At 31.8% G+C, this 19,134-nt stretch overlaps 3 protein-coding genes across 4 annotated transcripts; 2 read left to right on the top strand and 1 right to left on the bottom strand.

The window, feature by feature from the left end:
- Positions 1-467: 467 nt before the first annotated feature.
- On the bottom strand, positions 468-9,738 carry LOC105329810 (synaptobrevin-A). Its single transcript, XM_011431253.4, has 6 exons — positions 9,527-9,738; positions 8,159-8,242; positions 6,572-6,660; positions 4,249-4,338; positions 1,786-1,932; positions 468-1,285 (listed from the first exon to the last, which is right to left on the bottom strand). The coding sequence occupies exons 3-6, from the start codon at positions 6,572-6,574 to the stop codon at positions 1,118-1,120; spliced, it is 408 nt and encodes a 135-aa protein (XP_011429555.3). The 5' UTR covers positions 6,575-6,660; positions 8,159-8,242; positions 9,527-9,738; the 3' UTR covers positions 468-1,117.
- A 1,559-nt stretch (positions 9,739-11,297) lies between these two features.
- Positions 11,298-12,764, top strand: LOC109618951 (vesicle-associated membrane protein 3-like). The gene is made up of 2 exons (XM_066067347.1): positions 11,298-11,558; positions 11,797-12,764. Exons 1-2 carry the CDS (start codon positions 11,415-11,417, stop codon positions 11,947-11,949), a joined length of 297 nt encoding a protein of 98 aa, XP_065923419.1. The 5' UTR covers positions 11,298-11,414; the 3' UTR covers positions 11,950-12,764.
- Positions 12,765-12,905: 141 nt separating this feature from the next.
- Positions 12,906-19,115, top strand: LOC136270251 (uncharacterized). Of its 2 annotated transcripts, none has more exons than XM_066067344.1 (8): positions 12,906-14,987; positions 15,209-15,223; positions 15,379-15,507; positions 15,805-15,975; positions 16,349-16,378; positions 16,603-16,737; positions 17,945-18,022; positions 18,175-19,115. In XM_066067344.1, exons 1-8 carry the CDS (start codon positions 14,985-14,987, stop codon positions 18,328-18,330), a joined length of 717 nt encoding a protein of 238 aa, XP_065923416.1. In that variant the 5' UTR covers positions 12,906-14,984; the 3' UTR covers positions 18,331-19,115. The 2 variants fall into 2 exon arrangements, with proteins under 2 accessions (XP_065923416.1, XP_065923415.1); XM_066067343.1 differs by having other exon boundaries at positions 15,376-15,507.
- Positions 19,116-19,134: the final 19 nt, after the last annotated feature.

Raw genomic sequence — 19,134 nt, 5'->3', positions numbered from 1 at the left:
ATGGTCCCTGATCAGGGGCTCTTGTAGTTTGGCATAGTAGAAATGTTATTTGAATACTGGTTTTCTTTTGTGAATGTTTTAAATGGTTTTTATAATTACTTATATATATGTGACTATATATTGCAGATGATATAACAGTTTGGTATCTTTGCAGATTAGGATTATTTACGACTAATTTTTTTCCATTACTTTATAAATTTAACGTATTTAAGCATTTATTTTGTATTGTTTTGTTACAGTATCAAAAACATGTTTTGAAAGAGAGGATCAAGACTGTATTTTTCACATAAATTACATTACTGAGTATTGCAAGTCTATCATTAACCCAGTATTTTTTTTATTATTTGTCAAGAATTAAAGAGTAGGATTTGGTCAAGTCCTCAAGTTAGAACGATGTGTGCATCGACTATTAACTACTTCAATTTACTGGGGTATTTTTTGTTAGAAAACAAACAAAAACACTCAGAATGATGTCAATTTTATCAAATAATTTTTTTGTTTTCAAATTTAAGTAACAATTCATAATTATGTATATATATGTAAGAAATTAAACAGGTTGTTTTTTCTGCTGGACTAGGTTCTTATTTCAACATGTCAGTCCAACAGACAAAAGCAAATTGTCTAGTAGTACAGTAAACAAACCTCGTAAAAAGTTGTACGTAAAGTAATATCATTAATTATTAATGTATTCATTCAAAATTTAATATTTATGATTAATAATAATATACATGTATCTATAAGAAATGCAACAAACAATTCAAGTGGTACCTTTGGCACATGACATAAAAAATGAACGTTGACTCTTTATAACACTTTAAGTTAACAATCTTATTTGGAAATGACTAATAAAAAAGATCTATAAAGGTTTAAAGGAACACATTATCTGATGAAATCACCAGGCAATTCTTGTATGATTAAAAATGAACACAATATCTTGACTTATTCGAAATTTTTCTCTGGAAACAGTGTGCCAAAACATCTTGACACATCACATTGTTTCCAATCTTATCTGTGGTTAAAGGAACTTTTCAGACCTTGTATTAACACATGTCAAATTATTCCACAGTCAAAAAAGTTTGTTTATTGCTCACCATATCACACTGACTTATGCATTTGACTATTCAACAAATATTACACCTGTTTTCCATAAGATAATTATGATAACAGTTACCAGTATTATCAAAAGAAAGAATAAAACAACTCCAATCAGAATCATATTTCTTCGATGCTCGCGTAACCACATTTTCCTTCTTGCCTTTGACGTCATCACAGCAAATTGATTGGCCTGAAACAATTTTTTTTCTGTTAGCAACCTTAATGACCAATTAGTAGCTCATCTATGGACAACAGTGTTCATCTACGATATAAACCATGTGTTTTTAATTGGTGTATGATGTCTAAGTGTATTTAATTTCCGGTTTGTGTATGCATGCTTTCTAAAATTTCTATATACTTATAATGAAATAATTAAAATATTATCTTGAAATAGAATGTACTTGACCAACATTTAAGAAATACGTTTTGAGTTCAACTATGCTATGTACCGTAAATATGTTTAACTTTGTATCTATGAATTTTCATCCCTCTGACCATTCTGAGTCTAAGTTTTATCTTTGAAACCATAAAACTATATAAATTTATATAAACTGACTTGTTTTGCTCATGCTCAATTGAAATAATAATGAGTGGTTGATAGCAATCTTTAAATAACATTTCAACACATTTCATATGCGTGCTCCTTTTCAATCTTGTTTTGTTAACACAGAATAAAATCTGCAAAATTACCCCCTCTTCTAGCCTCTCTCCTTTATCCATCAGAGTTTCGAGTTTCCCCTCCCGGTCCCTGATCTTTACGAGGTTTTGGTGCATGGCCTGAGCCACTTCGTCTACTTCTTGATGAAGGTCCTCTACTGTTTTCAGCGGCTGTTGAAGCTAGAAAATGGGAAGGTTAGTTGAAGCACTTATACATTTATTTGTAAACATAATAATTCACACAGATATAACTACATAATTTTACATGCGGGTTTTTTATTAACTCGTTTTATATCCTGACCACTCCTTTATAATTAAGTAATATACCCCGTTGCAATTTCAGGATTAAAAATGCGACTGTTTTACCTTTGTAAATTTTTCATCTAACCGAAATTTTACAAAAATATACGATTAATTCAACTACACAAAAGGAGCATCCTATGGGAATGTATGTTACTATGTATGTATGTTACTATGTTTAAACTTACTCTGAACTACAGTCTGAAGTCAGCCTATGCAATGTTGTGAGTGCTCATCATCGTTAACATGTATGTTTTGATTGATCAAGAAATAATCTACGCAAAGACAATATCAATAGTACAGAAATAACTTCATTTAACTTTGTGACAATTATTTATTATAGCTAACTGAATTAAGATGTATATTAAATTATCTGATCAATGCATTTCAAAGCAGTTTTACAAGTTAATGGAATGCTTATTCGTATCCGGACAGGTCGTTTTACTGGTTCGTGTAGATGTCAGACTTGTCATTTTCTTAAATTCTATATAAAGTTCAATCGATTTTTTAAAGAACTATAGGAAAATACTTAGTGGATGTAAATACTAGTACATAATATTATATACGCATAGAAGTGTTTTGCATGCCACGGCCAAAATGTACGATCTCTTCCCACTTGGAGTGCAGCAGTGCAGAATCATTTCAATTCGTTGGTGCCAATTTTTTTTTGATTTTATGGTTTTGGTTTTTTGTTGCTTATTCATGGGATTGCACTTTCGTCGGTGCGTTGGTTTTTAGTTTCAATATGAAAGATAACTCTTTCTTAATTTGTTTTCGATTCGTTGGGGAGGGTTACGCAAGAAGGCCGCAAAAATTAAGTCACAGCGAATTCTAATGATTCCACCGTATAAGAACCGTTACGGTAGCTTGATATGACGATTCATTGACTGACTGGGATATACATACATGTATAATTCAATTTTCTTTGCGTTTACCACTTTCTTCCCATCTCTCACCATTGCGCTCTTTTCCGTTCATAGCTCAATGAATGATCGAGAGATTTGCGAACTTCTTTCTGCACAGACTCAATAATAACCCATTGGCTGCGCATCAATACTAACGATTTTTAGTTTTATATATAACATACAAAAAAGAAATACATGTATGAATGGCGCAGAAGATTAACAGCTATAGTAGTATTTTTAAAATTTTGTATTTTAAACCCCTAAAATTTTAATTTTAACAATCATTCATGATGTGATTTTATACAATTTTATATATTGGATACAACCATTTAATATATATTCTTGAATTCTTTAATTAGAGACAAATTTAATCAATATAATGAAGAAATATCAAGAACGATAACTCCAAATAACAAAGAAGGATAACTCTAAATATTTTTCTGGCAAAGTGTCAGGAAATGAAATATACATACACGTCTGCAAGAATAATTAATCGTTTTTTCGATGGAATCGGATGAGCACGGAGATTTCAAAGTAAGACTAGAAATGGAAGAAAACGGTGAAAATTTAGATTTTCTGCAAGAAATTGATGAGGATATTTTTTATTGATGAGATGATTGATCCTTTTTCCACACTCAATGATGCATGATGCTTGTGCGTCCGAAAATTCCGAACGCAACACAAAATGGGGTGTTAAAATCGTACAAGGTAATCATTTTTCTTTTATCATAAAATATATCCCGACGACCATGGCAGTGCATACCTGTTTCAACAATCGCTGTTCAAAAAACCAAACCACAAATGTATCAGCAAAATCTTTTATAAACAATTCTGTTTTTCAAAATTGTTCAATCAATGTAAATGTAAAGCCAGATCAAGAGTAATACACAGTAAGCAACTGCTGAGTAAATCACTCCGCGTGTTAATTTCATGACCTTGTTTGTTTCTTGTTAACTCTTGCTTTTTACAAATAAATTTCGCTTAAATATACAACATTTGTGTTTGAAATTGAATTATAAGCATTGACAGTATAAATTTTTTTGTTCATCGACAAATGAATCTAAAAACCGCACCGCAAACTTTTTTATGAAAGCCTTTGGCTTTCATAAAGTTTGCGATGCGGTTTTTAGATTCATTTGTCGATGAACAAAAAAATTTATACAGTCAATCCAATAATAAACATGAAAAACACAGATTTATTGACCTATATGTATGAGACGATGATTTATTTAAATGCGTGCATCTACATTTTTTTTATAGTGCAAAACTAACACATGAAGCTGTTTGATACCTGAGTTTCCATTTCTGTTTCGACCTTTTCCTTCTTTTTCTTTTTCTTGAATCGTTTGAAGACATGAATCTTCTTTGATTTTGATTTTGCCTAAAATACGAAACAAGAAATAAAAATATATATAACTTTTTTTTAAAACAAAAATTATTTCAAGTCATGTTGCAAACAATGCCTCGTATATACAGTAAGACTTCAAGTGGCTTGGGAATCTTTACACTGTGCACAAACAAGTACAGTCACTTTTTGAAATGACCTTCTATTCAAAGGAAGTATGTGCTTTATAAATCTGAAAAGTTTAACATAAGTTTGTGGTATTTATATTCAAATTTTTAAAAACATAATATAAATAGGCACATTTCACACTGATACACAATGTATTTAGCGAGATTGGGATATTTTTATAATTTGGTTAATTATATTTTCTGACTAACTTTAAATAACAATATAAGGCAGGGTTCTTTGTATTAAAAAGACGTGCATTTCAACGTCAACTCTAATTTGTTGCTATTTAGTATGAAAGGCAAAGAAAACAGTATCAAACAAATAAATTATCATTTTAAATATCCGGACGCCTCCTATCCGGATAATTGAGACTTCACTGTACTTATTTCATTAACTACTTCATGAACCGTTAAATTACATTATTTTATTTAAAGGTATATGTGGCGTATTTGGAGTAAAATTTTTGACATGTGTTTGAGTAAAAATGAACATCGTGCTTCTTATAATTAGATGTTTCACAAAGTCTATGCCCGTTAAACATGTTCTTTCTTTAGTTATTTGTCTTTAAACTTTGCTACATGATAAATATTAATGTTATCCGCCATTTGTAACGCCACTGCGCATGAGTGCGGGAAAACCTAGCATTGAAAACACGATGGAAGAATACTTTGTTTACAAATCAGAATCACGTTTTTCATGTCTTAAATTAGATAATTCTTATATCAGATGATACCTGAAGCATTATTATTCCGTTATTCATTATCGTAGAACGATGAAAATTGCTAATTATGTGTAATGAAGATAAAACACGATTTTATCATCAACGACACGGTAAAATGAGTGAATACCCCCCTCTCCCTGAGGGATGCATGTACTGAGAGTATTTATTTATTCTTTATTAAAACATTCCTCTACATGTAGTTTATAATTTATAAAGTACATGTAAAGACATGTAACACATGGAGTACTACGAACCTAACAAGCAAAACCCCTACAACTTCATGATAAACTGAAGTTTATATCGGCTTTAATTCCAATTCCATCATTCTACATGGTCTCCGATGACAATCTTCCCTTTATTCCTATCCTTGTCAGTCTGTCTCATTTTTCATTTTTTGCCAAATCTGTCAAACTTAACGGTATATCTATCTTTCTTGTCGTCGCTGAGATAGACTGAGCGTGGTATCACGTGACCGATTTAAGGCAGGGTTTATTCAAATGCTGGATTTACTATCGACTCCGTAATATTTATAAAAATTATTTATTTATTTCTATATCTTTTTAACCCGAATGATATAAACTGCGTTATTTATTGTGAAGATATATCTTTATATAACTTATTTAAATAAATAAATGAATCAAATATTTCTAAGCATGAAAAAATACGCCACATATACCTTTAAATTATTTTGAACTGTATTTTTCAGTTTTATTTTGCTGCAAAAATGTGCTTCTATGATGATTCAAGATAATTTTTAATGTTACTTAATCTTTCATGGTTAAAAACAAAATTAAATTGTCAAATGATTTACAACGAACTACTCTATGGAATCATTTGCAAACGGAATTTGCACAGGAAGACATTGATATAATGTTGATTGAATCAAGCAATCTAAATGGATTTTCATTCAAAAATATGAATTACACAAGGTAAGAAGATACAATGTTCTTCTCATGAAATAAGTAGAAATTCCTTATATCAATGATACTTTAATTGATTGAAACTTGGTGACCATGTTTTCCATGCAACGTATACCAAGGAGGTAGAGCTTAAAGCCCATCCAACCCCCCCCCCCCCCCCCCCCTGCACGCCAACCAAAAAAATCCAATTTGCGTTGCAGTAGTTTTGTGTTTGGTCTAAAAAGAACACTTGCTGTTTATTGGCTTGACCTGTTGTCAAATTAGAATAATCATGAATCAACACTTCTATGTCTTATTCAACCCTGTCTACTCCACAATGAACTTCCATACCATTCCATGCCAATTTTTTTTTTCATGCATGCAGAATCTCTGTAAACGAGCACTACACAAAGAAATTTTATTTCTGATACAGTAAGTACATGTAAATTGTTAATTTCACGAAGAACTTATCTAGACTTACCATGTTGCAGCTGTTTCTCTTCCAAGTCCCGCTTCAATGCAGATCGTAAAGGATATTCCACAAGTCTAAAAATAGGACCTGAGTCTTTTCTGAAAATATATGTAAACAAAAAATAACATATCACAGATAATAGCGGAAACTTATGATTTCATATAGCGGAAACTTATGATTTCATATAAAAAGGATGGATATTTTCAAAAAATCACGCTTTTGCCGCACTTTTCGCCACATAAACTTACTGGTTCTTTGTAAATGTTTTTATAATAAATATTCTCGTTCTTACTTAGTGCTTGTTGGCATGTATAGACAAGGTTTCTACAGAATCTATTCATAGAAGTTTCGGTTGCCATTGATGCTGCGTCTACGGAAGCATATAGTTGCAGTAGGTTATGTACATATAGATCTAGAAAGACCCATCAGAGCTCGAGGTTAAAGGCCTAAAACCCAACCCCTGGTCAAATTTCAATACCCTTTTCAGGGGCGGATACAGGATTTGTAGTTAGGGGGGCGTGGATAAAATTATTGAGGCAGGGGGTCTGGGGGCCGCCTTGTGGCCCCCCTTGGGTCCAGGGCAAAGCCCTGGTGGGGGCCCAGGGGGCGAAGCCCCCGGAAGCTCCTGGGTTTTCGTATATTTTGAAGGTTAAACCAGGCTCAAAATAGTGGTATTTTTTCAGTACACTTTACACAAAAGTATATAACAATTTGACACATATTGTTACTTATACCTAATACATGTATTGGATTAAAAACAAAATATTTTAGGCATTTATGAACTCCCAAAATTAACCAGGTTATCAAAGTTACAACATTCTAATGACGTTACGGTATCAGACCCCCTATTATCTGTTAGAAATATCTGATGCATCAAATCTTCAATATTCTTATATTAAAATAGTCTATTTACCTAGAAAAAAATTCAAAAAATATACAATTATTCAGAAATTTCTGCTTGCATCGCAATATGGAAATGACAGCGCAGTCTACACTTGAAACAAAACTGCTGGGATTTCCAGTCGATTCTTGGTCGAAGCCCCAAGTTCAGGGCCCTGGGGAATTTGATGCAGCCACCATAATAAAATGACCAACACTGCTTGTTTTAAACACTGTTTAATTGGTTTGTTATCAGAACCTGTCAACATGCATTAGGATTAGATGTTTATAGATGTTTATAGAGCAGCAGAATTACAGTCAGCATGGCACAGCTAGTGTATCAATGAGGTGTAATATTGAGTCAGGCATAATTATAAATAAAGTGAAACACAAAATGCTAACTTTTCTAAGTAAAATTTATCAAATCATCTACAGTCATGCATACTTTGAAAATTTTAGGGGGGGCGTGCGCCCTCCACCCCCCCCCCCCCCCCTTAAATCCGCCAGTGCTTTTCATCACGATTTATCGCTTCAACTATTTGATGCTTTGTCGTATTCAACCCAGTCTGATGGCCTTGAAATTGTATACATATTGTCAACATGCCAGGAATTTTTTTTCTTGCATGCAGAATTTCTGTGAGCGAGCACCACGTGTAGAAATTTCATTGAGGCAACAAGCAAAAAATATTAAATCTTTTTTTAAATTTAAGAACTTACCATGATGTAGTTGTAAATTTTAGTAGCTATACTGCTATCCTCCAGTCTCGTCGCAATGCAGATCGTGGCGGATTTTCCACAAGTCTAAAAATAGAACCAGAGCCTTTCACATCAAAAGTCTGAACAGCATGTATGCACGTAACCAAGGGACGGTCTTACAATACAAAACTTCGTATGTCATTGAGTATTTTTTTCAAATATTTATATAAAATTCTCTAATTTATATTAACATTTTTCTAATGGGTTAATTTATTTATGATCCATTTACATGTCTTACGGTCCTTAAACTGAAAAGGGTATTATATTTTGTACTTTATTAACTGTTTTGTCACAACTTTGGCTGGATAAAAAAATATGGAACGCAAAAAAAAAATATTTAACAATTCTGAAAATTACAATATTAATGATAGTTATATATGATATCATTTTTGGATCCTCAGTGTATGATAATTGACTTAAGTTATATTTGACCAATGAATTTTTTTCCGAAAATTTTTATTCGTAAGTAAATAAGTATTACCTTAAAGGATATAAAACACCCACTTCTACGTCAAATTGGATTGCATTGCATTACAAAATTGTTGTACGTAATTGATATGATAAAAATCTTCAGACATAAATTAATCGAAACTCTGTTACTATCAAGTGCAATATGTGATAAAAATTTCCATTACTTGTAGGTTTTATCAGTTTTCAATAAGCAACAGTATTTTACATGATTTAGCCTATATTATATTTTCGTTCGTTGCAGAAGTTGTGGTTCTCTATAATCTATTTATAGCTAGAAGTTTCGATTCCCGGTGATGCTAGCGTACATACTTTGTATGATACATTTTGTTTATTGCCATATTAAAATATGTATTGGATTGATCCAATCAAGGAAAATTTTATACTTGATTTTTCATATTTATTTCATTTTTTAAATAACGTATTATCGGTCAGATATATGTTGTACACATTAGGACAGCTGTAATATACTTGAATGTTATGTGATCCAGTACTAGTGATGACCAGCAGAGCTGATTTACCATAAAATTAGGATGACCCATAGAAATCATGCATACTAAATTAACCTTTTAACAATAATACATGTTAAGTAATGCAATATGCAAGGTTATATCACAGCGATGAGAGAATACACTTGTTTGCTTCTACACGCATATCATTTCTAATTTATATTTTCTTTTTAGAAAGACTATTAAACTTTAAGGTCTTACTTAAGCATAACGATGCTGTAATTAGTTAGATTGTTATAGATACAATCAAGATATGTAAGTAATCACGGAATTTAAGATGTGTGTAAGATGTTTACATCACGCCCATCTGAGATCCACCTGATTAAAAACTTTGGTAAATATATAACCTTACCATATAATGGAAGCCAAGGTGATCTTCTCCATTGTTTGAATAATTCCAGGAATATTCTTCTGCTAGAGGGAAAGTCACATGTATTCTGTTGAATAAAACGGATCGACCCCAATACTGGTTTTTCTTGTGATCTAAAAATAAACGTTTCTCTTATGAGTGAATATTACCTATGCACAACAAACGTAGTAAAATGGCGCTTTCCCCGTCAATCACCGAAAACACAGTTTGTTGGGAAATTAGCATAGTGTCATGCATACTTCACAATTTAGTGCTTTAACTAATTATAGAAAACCTAAACACATATAATGCATTTGCGTATTACTAAGTGTTTTAACGTAAATAAAACAAGAGCCTTTTGCTATTGGATATATATAGCACAATGGTAAAAGTACGTATATAATTTAGTTTCATCCAAAGTTACCCGATGTTTACTTATAGCTGGTCACGTAATCCTCGCGAAAACTTCTGATTTGATTTATAAAAAAATAAAATCAACAATTACACGCAGCTGTATGTAAAACAAAGATGTGTGTGGGGCGGGGTGAGGGTCATTAAAACAAAATATTCTCATTTTTCAGGGTCTTTAAAAAGTATGATAACCCTACGTATCAAATTTGTAACGTATAGTTCAATAAATTAATCAATGACTTAAATTGCGTACCGTTGGAGCGCAATCAAAGCGCATGATTATGGAAAACGGAAAAAACGTAAACATGTCAATATTTGATAACTAATCGTACAATTGCTGAAAAATAATATAAATAACAACTAATAAGAAATTATTTTATGCATAATTGCGGTTTTGGGGTGATCAAATTTATCATGAAGCATTTCAGGTTTTATTTGATTTGATCACGCCCCGACCATAATAATGATACCTTACAATACCCAAAAAATGTTTCCTTATCAAAAGTTGCTGCATTAACTAGTTGATCCCAGTACAACTTATTTATTACTTCATTGGAAATTGGAAATGGGAAGAGAACGCTTTATTAGTAACTTGCAAATAAAAAGAATGTAAGGAAATAAACGTACTTCATAATGAACGTTACTACATGTAGTACATTGTAAGTGTCGAGTGAACAATTTAGTTTTTGGAAACGGATCAAAAGAGGCATGTTAATCATTCGATGCCCCATAAAGTAAATATTATATAAGTATACAAAGGAAATCTACACTTCTGGATTCTTTTTCTAAAATGCACTCTGCGTGCATATGCCCGTAAATGCCCCTGTATGCAACATTTAACCCACGCATATTTAAAATTTTATACATACGATGCTATGGACAATAATTTTTTTACATTGATAAACCCTATCCTGGTGTACGTTTATGTGAAATTTTAAGGATTTATCTTTTCCCCCAAGGAAATAAGAGTAAATGTCTCAATAATTTCCGAACAACCCTCGTAATGATAATTGAAAATGGCCTGGCATGCATTGTACATGAACAATAAAAAAAATGATATGATTAAATTTAACTTCTTTGCAAATTCAGTGATTTCAATCATTAAAGAAACACGTATACAGTAAAGTTCCAGAGAACCTTAACTGCATGCTGTCATGCAGGTGCAAACCAAGTTGCAAAACATGTGATATAATTGAGCAAATTATTAAGATAGGCTATTTTAAAACTAATCATTATGATTTTAAGTTGCATGTACATGCACCGTTTAAACCTGCTGTTAGCTCCTCTCGATATCCCCCTGTCATTTGAAGTACTACAGTTGATCATCCAGGACTTCCTATTTCAAATGTACTTAAAGTTTTTCATGTTACATGGCGTTCTTAAGGAGACCTGACTTTTAGGTTTTATCACATACATGTCCCTCAAAGTTATAGCCAGCAATTGATGGAACAGTTTTAGACCTACACCGCAAAAAAAAGAGATGTCGGACAGACAAACGATAGAGACAATAAACCAACAAGTGGACGAGTTGAAGGATGTAGTAAAGGATAACATCGATAAAGTTTTAGAGCGAGGAGACAAGTTAGACGACCTACAAGGCAGGGCAGAGGAACTAGAACAAAACGTGAGTCCATCAGTGACACACATTTGTGGGTTCTTAATCATTGTTTTTCTTGATTACGATGTCTTTTGTAGACATTAATGTCCATGTTGATGATAACGATGATGGCCATTACAACAATAAGATCCGCGACAGTAGCATGGAAATATGAGAGCATTATCATACTATCTAAATTTATCGTGTATCTATGATATTTATAATAGATTGATGAAACTTCCTTCTATTTGTTATATTCGTGCAGGCGAACAGATTTAAGAAGACTGCAAACAAAGTGAAGGTGAAAAAGAAATGGCAGAATCGAAAACTTTGGATCATACTTTCTGTTGTTGTGACAATTTTAATACTAGCTATAGTTTTAGCCGCTTTAGGATTTAGTGGTCAATTAAATGGTTAATTTCGGACATTACTGATTCTTATTTTATGGTTGAACTATTGATAAATTCTTTTCTATGGGATATAAAACCATTTGAATGCATTATTGACGAATTGTATTAGCATAATATTTTCATGGATTTGAATCAGTGGCGGATCCAGAATGTGGGGCCGCGTTGAGCCCCCCCCCCCCCCCACCCCGGTCCATGGCAAAGCCCAGGTGGTGGCAAATAGGATGAAGCCCCCGGAAGCTTCCAGGTTTTTTCTTAACGATGTTGTTGCCTTTATTTATGTCTGTGTTGATGATAACGCTTATAGCAATAGGACCCACGCTTGTATCAAGGAAACACAGAGTATTATCATACCATCTGTAAATGTTTCAAGTATTTAAGATATTTATTGGATGATGTAACTTCCTTCCCGGTATTCAGGTGGACAGATTTAAGGAGATTGCAAACAAAGTAAGGAAGAAAACAAATGGCAGAATCAAAAGATTGAGATCATAGTTGCTTTGGTTACAATGTATGATAATTTTGATAATGCTTATATTTTTACCCGCACTATGAATTGATATGGTGAAATAATTTTAAGTGTCTAATTTCATTATATGTAATAGCAAATATTGATATACTTATTCAAGAGTGACTTGAAAGTCATTGGATATTGACGAAACAATTTATATCAACATTTATAATTACATGGATATGAATAGAGATCTTTTGTATTTTTTTTTTCATTTTCTTCGTATATATGATATGTATCATTGTATATTAATAATTTATTTTTTTTAATGTTGACTTCCAAATTGTCTTCTCAATAAAAATTCATTTTTGTTTACATCCTTTTAGATTATCTTCTGGCATTCATCATGACAAAACTTACCAAGGGAAATAAAATATGAAATTACAAGTGTTTATAAAAAAAACGTAGATGCTGTCATTAGACAGTAATACCAACACCAGGTCCGAGGCCATAAAACTTAGACGAGCTCACATTTGATCTCAGTCTCACTTTTACAAAAGAAATATATAGTGGGAAAGTGAGACTGAGATCAAAAGTAAGCTCGTCTAAGTTTTATGGCACCAGGGCCAAGTGTTTGCTCAAAAATAACACTTTCTTATACCAGATTTAGATTAAAAGAAGGTCACATACAATTTCTGGTATCTTTTTTAAATTGCAATTTTCAAGGATGAGATCCCATCCCATAATACATATGAGTGGTCATTTATGTACATTTTTGGTTTGAACTGTTTGCATGTGAATTTAAGAGGAGGTCCAGGAATTAGATTGTTTGGGGAGGAACACAATTTTGCAGATACTATTGACCCTCAGAATTAAATATATTTTGCTTAAACCTTTTTCACATCTATAGTTCAGCCAATGTTATATTCCAATAAATGATGTTGCTATTTATTCAATCATGAGAGGAGTTGTGAGAACCAGATTTTTAGGAGTGATAAATGTTAATTTTCTGTTACTATTTGACTTCCTGAGTGAAATTTAATTTTTAAAAATCTTATTGCACATCTGTATGACAGCTCTATCATCTCCCAAGAGATGGCATAACTTCTTCATAAATTGTAAAGGGAGTTCTGGAAACCATATTTTTTGGCAAAAAAGCGTCATTTGTTTTGCCCACCGACCCCCGTGATAAAAAAAAATTTTATATACAACTTTGCGTACTTAAATTTTTTATCCAATACTGTGGAATCATTAAAATTCGTGGTGGCTCAATTTTCGTGGTATTCGTGGGTAGCCCCCCCCCCCCCCCCCCGAATTTACATCCTCGACGGAAACAAATTTTTTGAAAGAGTTTATTATCTTACTGATACGAAAAACCGACAAATCCACAAAATGACATCCCCACGAATAAGCAAAAATCCCACAATCCACGAAAATTGACCTCCACGAATCTAAACAATCTGATTAAAATAAGATCTTTGATCCGCTCTGACAAATTCGATGTCGCTACACAAAGATCTGAAGACATCCCGTACAGGGTCACGTCAGAATGAACTTTGTATTAACCAATGAAATCTACGCTGGCAAAGTCGTTAGAGGCTACGCCAATTTGATAAGTATCGAGGGTCTCCGAACGATAAAGCTTAAAATTTACTTCCGAAAGAAAAAGATGTTTGTCTCTGTTCCGGCTTTAAAGAGTCAATACTAAAACTTGACAACGATTTCTTCAATGCTTCATCTGTGTCCGCCATTTTTAAAGCTATACCGAACATGAAATGAAAAGCGTACAGTGATTGGTTAATATGAAAGAGTTTCATTGGCTGACCCTGGGTCATGAAAATTCATTCTGACGTGACCCTGTACGGGATGTCTTCAGATCTTTGTGTAGCGACATCGAATTTGTCAGAGCAGATCAAAGATCTTATTTTAATCAGATTGCGAATCTAAATGATTCCACAGTATTTCAATTTTTGAACTTTCTGAAAATAATAAAAGGCAAACGATTAAGCTCCGTATACACTCAAAAACTTCTAATAAACAGAATTAATAATTTTGAAATTAGGAAATTAAATGATGTGAATTTTTCAACATTTTGTAACTGATATGTCGTCACATCAATAGCACAGATACAATAAAACATCACCGATTGAAATCACTGACCCGTGACAAAACGTCGAAACATAACATTGGTATTTTTCTGCGCATGCTTAAAAAGAAAACAACTTAACATGGCCAAAATGATCACTGCAAACACAACATGTGTTTAGGGTTTGTGTTATTAAATTTAGAAAACAAACATTGTCCTTATGGTCTGTTAGATTAACCAAATTAAAATGAAAGATCCACTCCTAAAGTTCATGTACTATCAATGTACTTCTATTTTGTATTAAAGTAAAGATGTACAATTACCAAGAATCACTTCTTGCATAAACCTATAGACAATTGTGAAGATATTGATATAAATATTTATTGATATGCATGACACAATAACAGATTGTGAGCATTATAAGGAAGATGAACAGGATGTTTTGAAGACACTGATTTTGTTCCTTTGTTGTTGTATGCATGATCTGATATACGGATTGGCGAGGAGACATGGTAAGTTTTAAAGAAATAACATTTAGTCCAACATTTTATCAATCTATTTATTTTTTGTGTGAATGAATAGATTTGCTCTCATCAGCTTTGGCATCTATTGACTCTTCTTAACGTGATTTTCAACATTATTAATTATGAACTAAAGAGTCTTGTACAAAAAAAATTCAACACTCATAAAATGTTATATTATTTATTGAAACTTTGCCAAATCTTTTTTGTAGAGTAAGAGAAAACTGGTAGGTGATTTGTTTCAATTCTCAGAAAGATCCTTATGACCTACTTATACTCAGAAAGATCCTTATGACCTACTTATACTCAGAAAGATCCTTATGACCTACTTGTACTTGGAGTTGCCTATATACGTTTTTTTTTGTTTTTGTAATAAAAGCAGAACCATAGAAGAAATAGGAACGCTCAGTATTATGCCGAAGAACTTGTAAATATCCTTGAAGTATTAGAAAAAAGACAACGCCGTGAGAATACTTTGTCATCTGATCAAAAAGACACCAATGAATGGGAGGTAAACAAACAAACAAACAAAAATCTACAACGACAACAAGCATAAAATTATGTAAATTAACCAAGTTCGTGCTTTAGTATAATATGATATTATATTTTATAAAGATGTTACATTTCTACATCCAACCAACTTCTCATATATTACATATTGCGTATCCTCTTTCCAAGGTTTCTGAATATTGATCTAAACGAAGTTAAAGTACACAAAAGTCATGGTCAGAATTTACTTATTTCATTTCGAAAAACATACATATTAATGAGTTAATTAATTAACAGTAATTGGTTGTAAATTATGCAGAATGATGGAAATGGACATCATACAAAATATTCAGATGAAAAACCTCGTAATTCGGCAGACGACAACAGCGTTATTATTACTTACCGCAAAATGTCGGACAAGACCGATGACGACATGAACACCGAAACAAAAGACGACGATCTGGATGAAGAAATCTACCTTAGGACTTTAGTAATTCTCATTTCATCATTTTATCATGCAATCAATTGGCATTTACACTATTTTCTTCTTTTCAATTAGTGATAGAAATAAGACATTGTGATAAAAAAACAAAAACACATTTTACACATCATTTTCTTCAAAATTACTTTAACTACACTATATTATGCTAAATTTCAACTGACTTCTTCGCTTTGTGATAACTATCAGAATTCTGTTAATTTTTTTTCTATTTTATTCCAATTCCCTTACATCTAATACATATTCAAAGTTCAAAGTCTGGATGTAAAACATCACAGTTTGACCGTAAAGTACTAGCCACCTTGTAAGACTCCATGTTACATGGAAGCATTCTAACACTGTTATAATTTTCTCATGATTGCAGACGCTGCGAATTCCTAATTCCAGATCATTGGTGAGTACATGTATATCTATTTTTTCATGTTCATTTTATTATATTTCTTTCCTATAAAAAATATTAGGTATGGGAGATGAAGTTTTTAACTTGTGGATTATAATCTTAGAGAGGTTGTTTAAATAAGGAAAATGCATTTTAATAGATCATTTTGTGTTGTTAATGTGGCATGTTACATAATACTAGCAATAAAGTTTATAACCAATGTGATCTTATTAATGAAGCGGTCACGGAAAAACAGAACAGGTCTATGGTTAGAAGAAAATGAAAGAGATGAAATTGAGCATATTATTGATGAAATGAATCCAACTAAACTTCAAAGAGAAGACATTGATCCAGATGAATCCGAGGACTTTCAAGTAAACTTTCTCAACATCAATATTCTTTTTTAAGCCAAGCACCATATAAATAAATAAATATCCATTCAGTTGAAATAATTAAATTAAGCATTCCAAATCAAATGATTTCAAAGTGTCTTAATTAAGGTGTAAAAGTAACATACTGTGATTACATCAATATTCGTTGAATACCAATTTCCGTGGATTTCGTTATCAAGTTGATCCACGAAATTAAGCGTTCATTGAAGTGCAATCTCTATTAACATTTTGTATTGATAGGGTCATTGGCCACGAATTTACATATCCTTGAAACTGTGAATTTCACTTTATCCACGAAAATTGATACCCTTGAATATTAATGAAACCACGATAGCAGCTAAAATTTAGCGGAGTCTCTAGCAGATTAGCGTTATCACGATCTAAATCATTCAGAGCTGAATTAAAAAAAAGCCTATATAGTCGTCTCCATTTTTAGACTCTAATAAATTCCCTTTGAAAGAAAAACGTTCTGTAAAACTATTGAACAGTATGCAAATTTTGAAAGCTTAAGAGGGCTGGATGGACCAAGCCATATATAGACTTAATCCATCACCTTGAAAATAAGAGCTCTACATAAAGATATAGGAAAAGATGTCAATGCAATGATATTTGGAATTTTTCTGTACTAAGTAACAGCTTATGTCTAAGAATTTCATATTTAAAAGTTTTAATGAGATCTGATGGATAATTTGTTGATCATGCGATCTCTTTATTTATTAGGATTTTTTCTATACAGAAGAATGATTTCGTGGCTTTCAAAATAATATCTAACATTTTAAAAAAAGTTCAATTGTTTACTATCAAGCGTCCTTAAATCGTAAAGGTTTCAAATACGTAAAAAAAAGTTTTTACTTGGATATGTTTACAAAACAGTGTTTAAGGAGGCTGGGTTGACAAAATACCAATCACCAGATCTACCTTAATTTTTGAGATATGATTTGTAAATTTATAAATTAATATCTGTTTAAAAAAATCTATGAATTTTAGCATTTAATTTTGAGCTCGTCTTCTAATGGAAATCAATACAATTTAAAATGGCCACAAACACCCATGAATGTCGCTATATTGATATGTTCAATTGAGAATTTTAAAATTATAAATAATGTTTTTGGTACTGGGTTGGTAGTGGGTATATGCAAAGCTATAATAACATATGAATAAATAAACTTTGTTGTATATGAATCAATAGGATGCCGTATCTGACATGTCCGCAGTAATACTTGAAGATGCAGGAACAACAACTCTGCCTTCTGATATCAGCAGAAACGTAGGTCCCTGTAAAACTCCATTGAACAATTTTTTTACTTAACTATTGTTAATTACATTAAAAGATGTTAGATATAAATAATATGAGAATTATTTCAGATATTCCGGATGCTAATTTATGTGTTTACAGCAATGATTATTCTGTTATTTCAGATAAATACACATCCAATGAAAAATGCGTCGACAATGAAAGACATGGACAGAAAAAGCCACGGATTTGTTTACTTTTACTATTATTTAGCTGCAATTATTTTTATAGGACTTGCATTATTATATTTTTCCCTGAACATGTTATATAAAGATGTGTAAACTTTGCCATGATTAAGAGATAGTTTTCGGATATTTGCAAATCTTTACCTGGGTTTTAAAACATAACAAAGAATTGTGAACTTTTTATCTCGATAAAATTTTACATTTTCGTTAAGTATTTGAAAAAAGACAAACATTGAGAGAAACATTTTCAGGTAGAGTTGCGTCCCTTTGACCTGTTATTGTACATGTAGGATAAATTTTACAAATACTTTTACTGTTAAAATTACGTAACTATATAGGTCGATGTATTTTAAAAGACTTTTAAAAATAAATAGAATCAAAATATCACTTCTAGATGCACCGAAATATCAAAGTTTGTGCTCCAGTGTTGTACAAGTTCCTTAATTGTTAACTAATGTAGCATCGACAATGTTTTTAAAAGAAAGCAATAAAAGTAATGAGTTTGTTAGATACCAGATCATGTGTCACATATTGTCTTCATCACGTTTTAATAGGATCATTGTTTTTTTATAAACATATAGGCAGAATTGTTGATGCAGAGCTTTTTTCTTCTAAAAAATGCTTTAGAATCAATATCTTTCTTGCTTATTCAAAACAGGTTGGCATAACTGATGTATTAGATATGGATGCTTTTACAATAAAAAGTGTAGAAATTATATAAAAATGTATTATTATTTGCTGCATATCAACAGAAGAGCATTAACTTTATGTGCATTTATATTTTCATAAATAAAGTAGCAGTTGGTGAGCATATTTGCAACATACACCGGACGTTTGCCAAGAACAACAAAGGGTCTATTTAATATATATATATATATATATATATATATATATATATAT

This window comes from Magallana gigas, chromosome 7 (genome assembly GCF_963853765.1).
Source record: "Magallana gigas chromosome 7, xbMagGiga1.1, whole genome shotgun sequence".
Taxonomy (NCBI): Eukaryota; Metazoa; Mollusca; class Bivalvia; order Ostreida; family Ostreidae; genus Magallana; species Magallana gigas.
The sequence above is the reverse complement of the archived record's forward strand: the minus strand, read 5'-3'. Positions and strand labels throughout refer to the sequence as shown.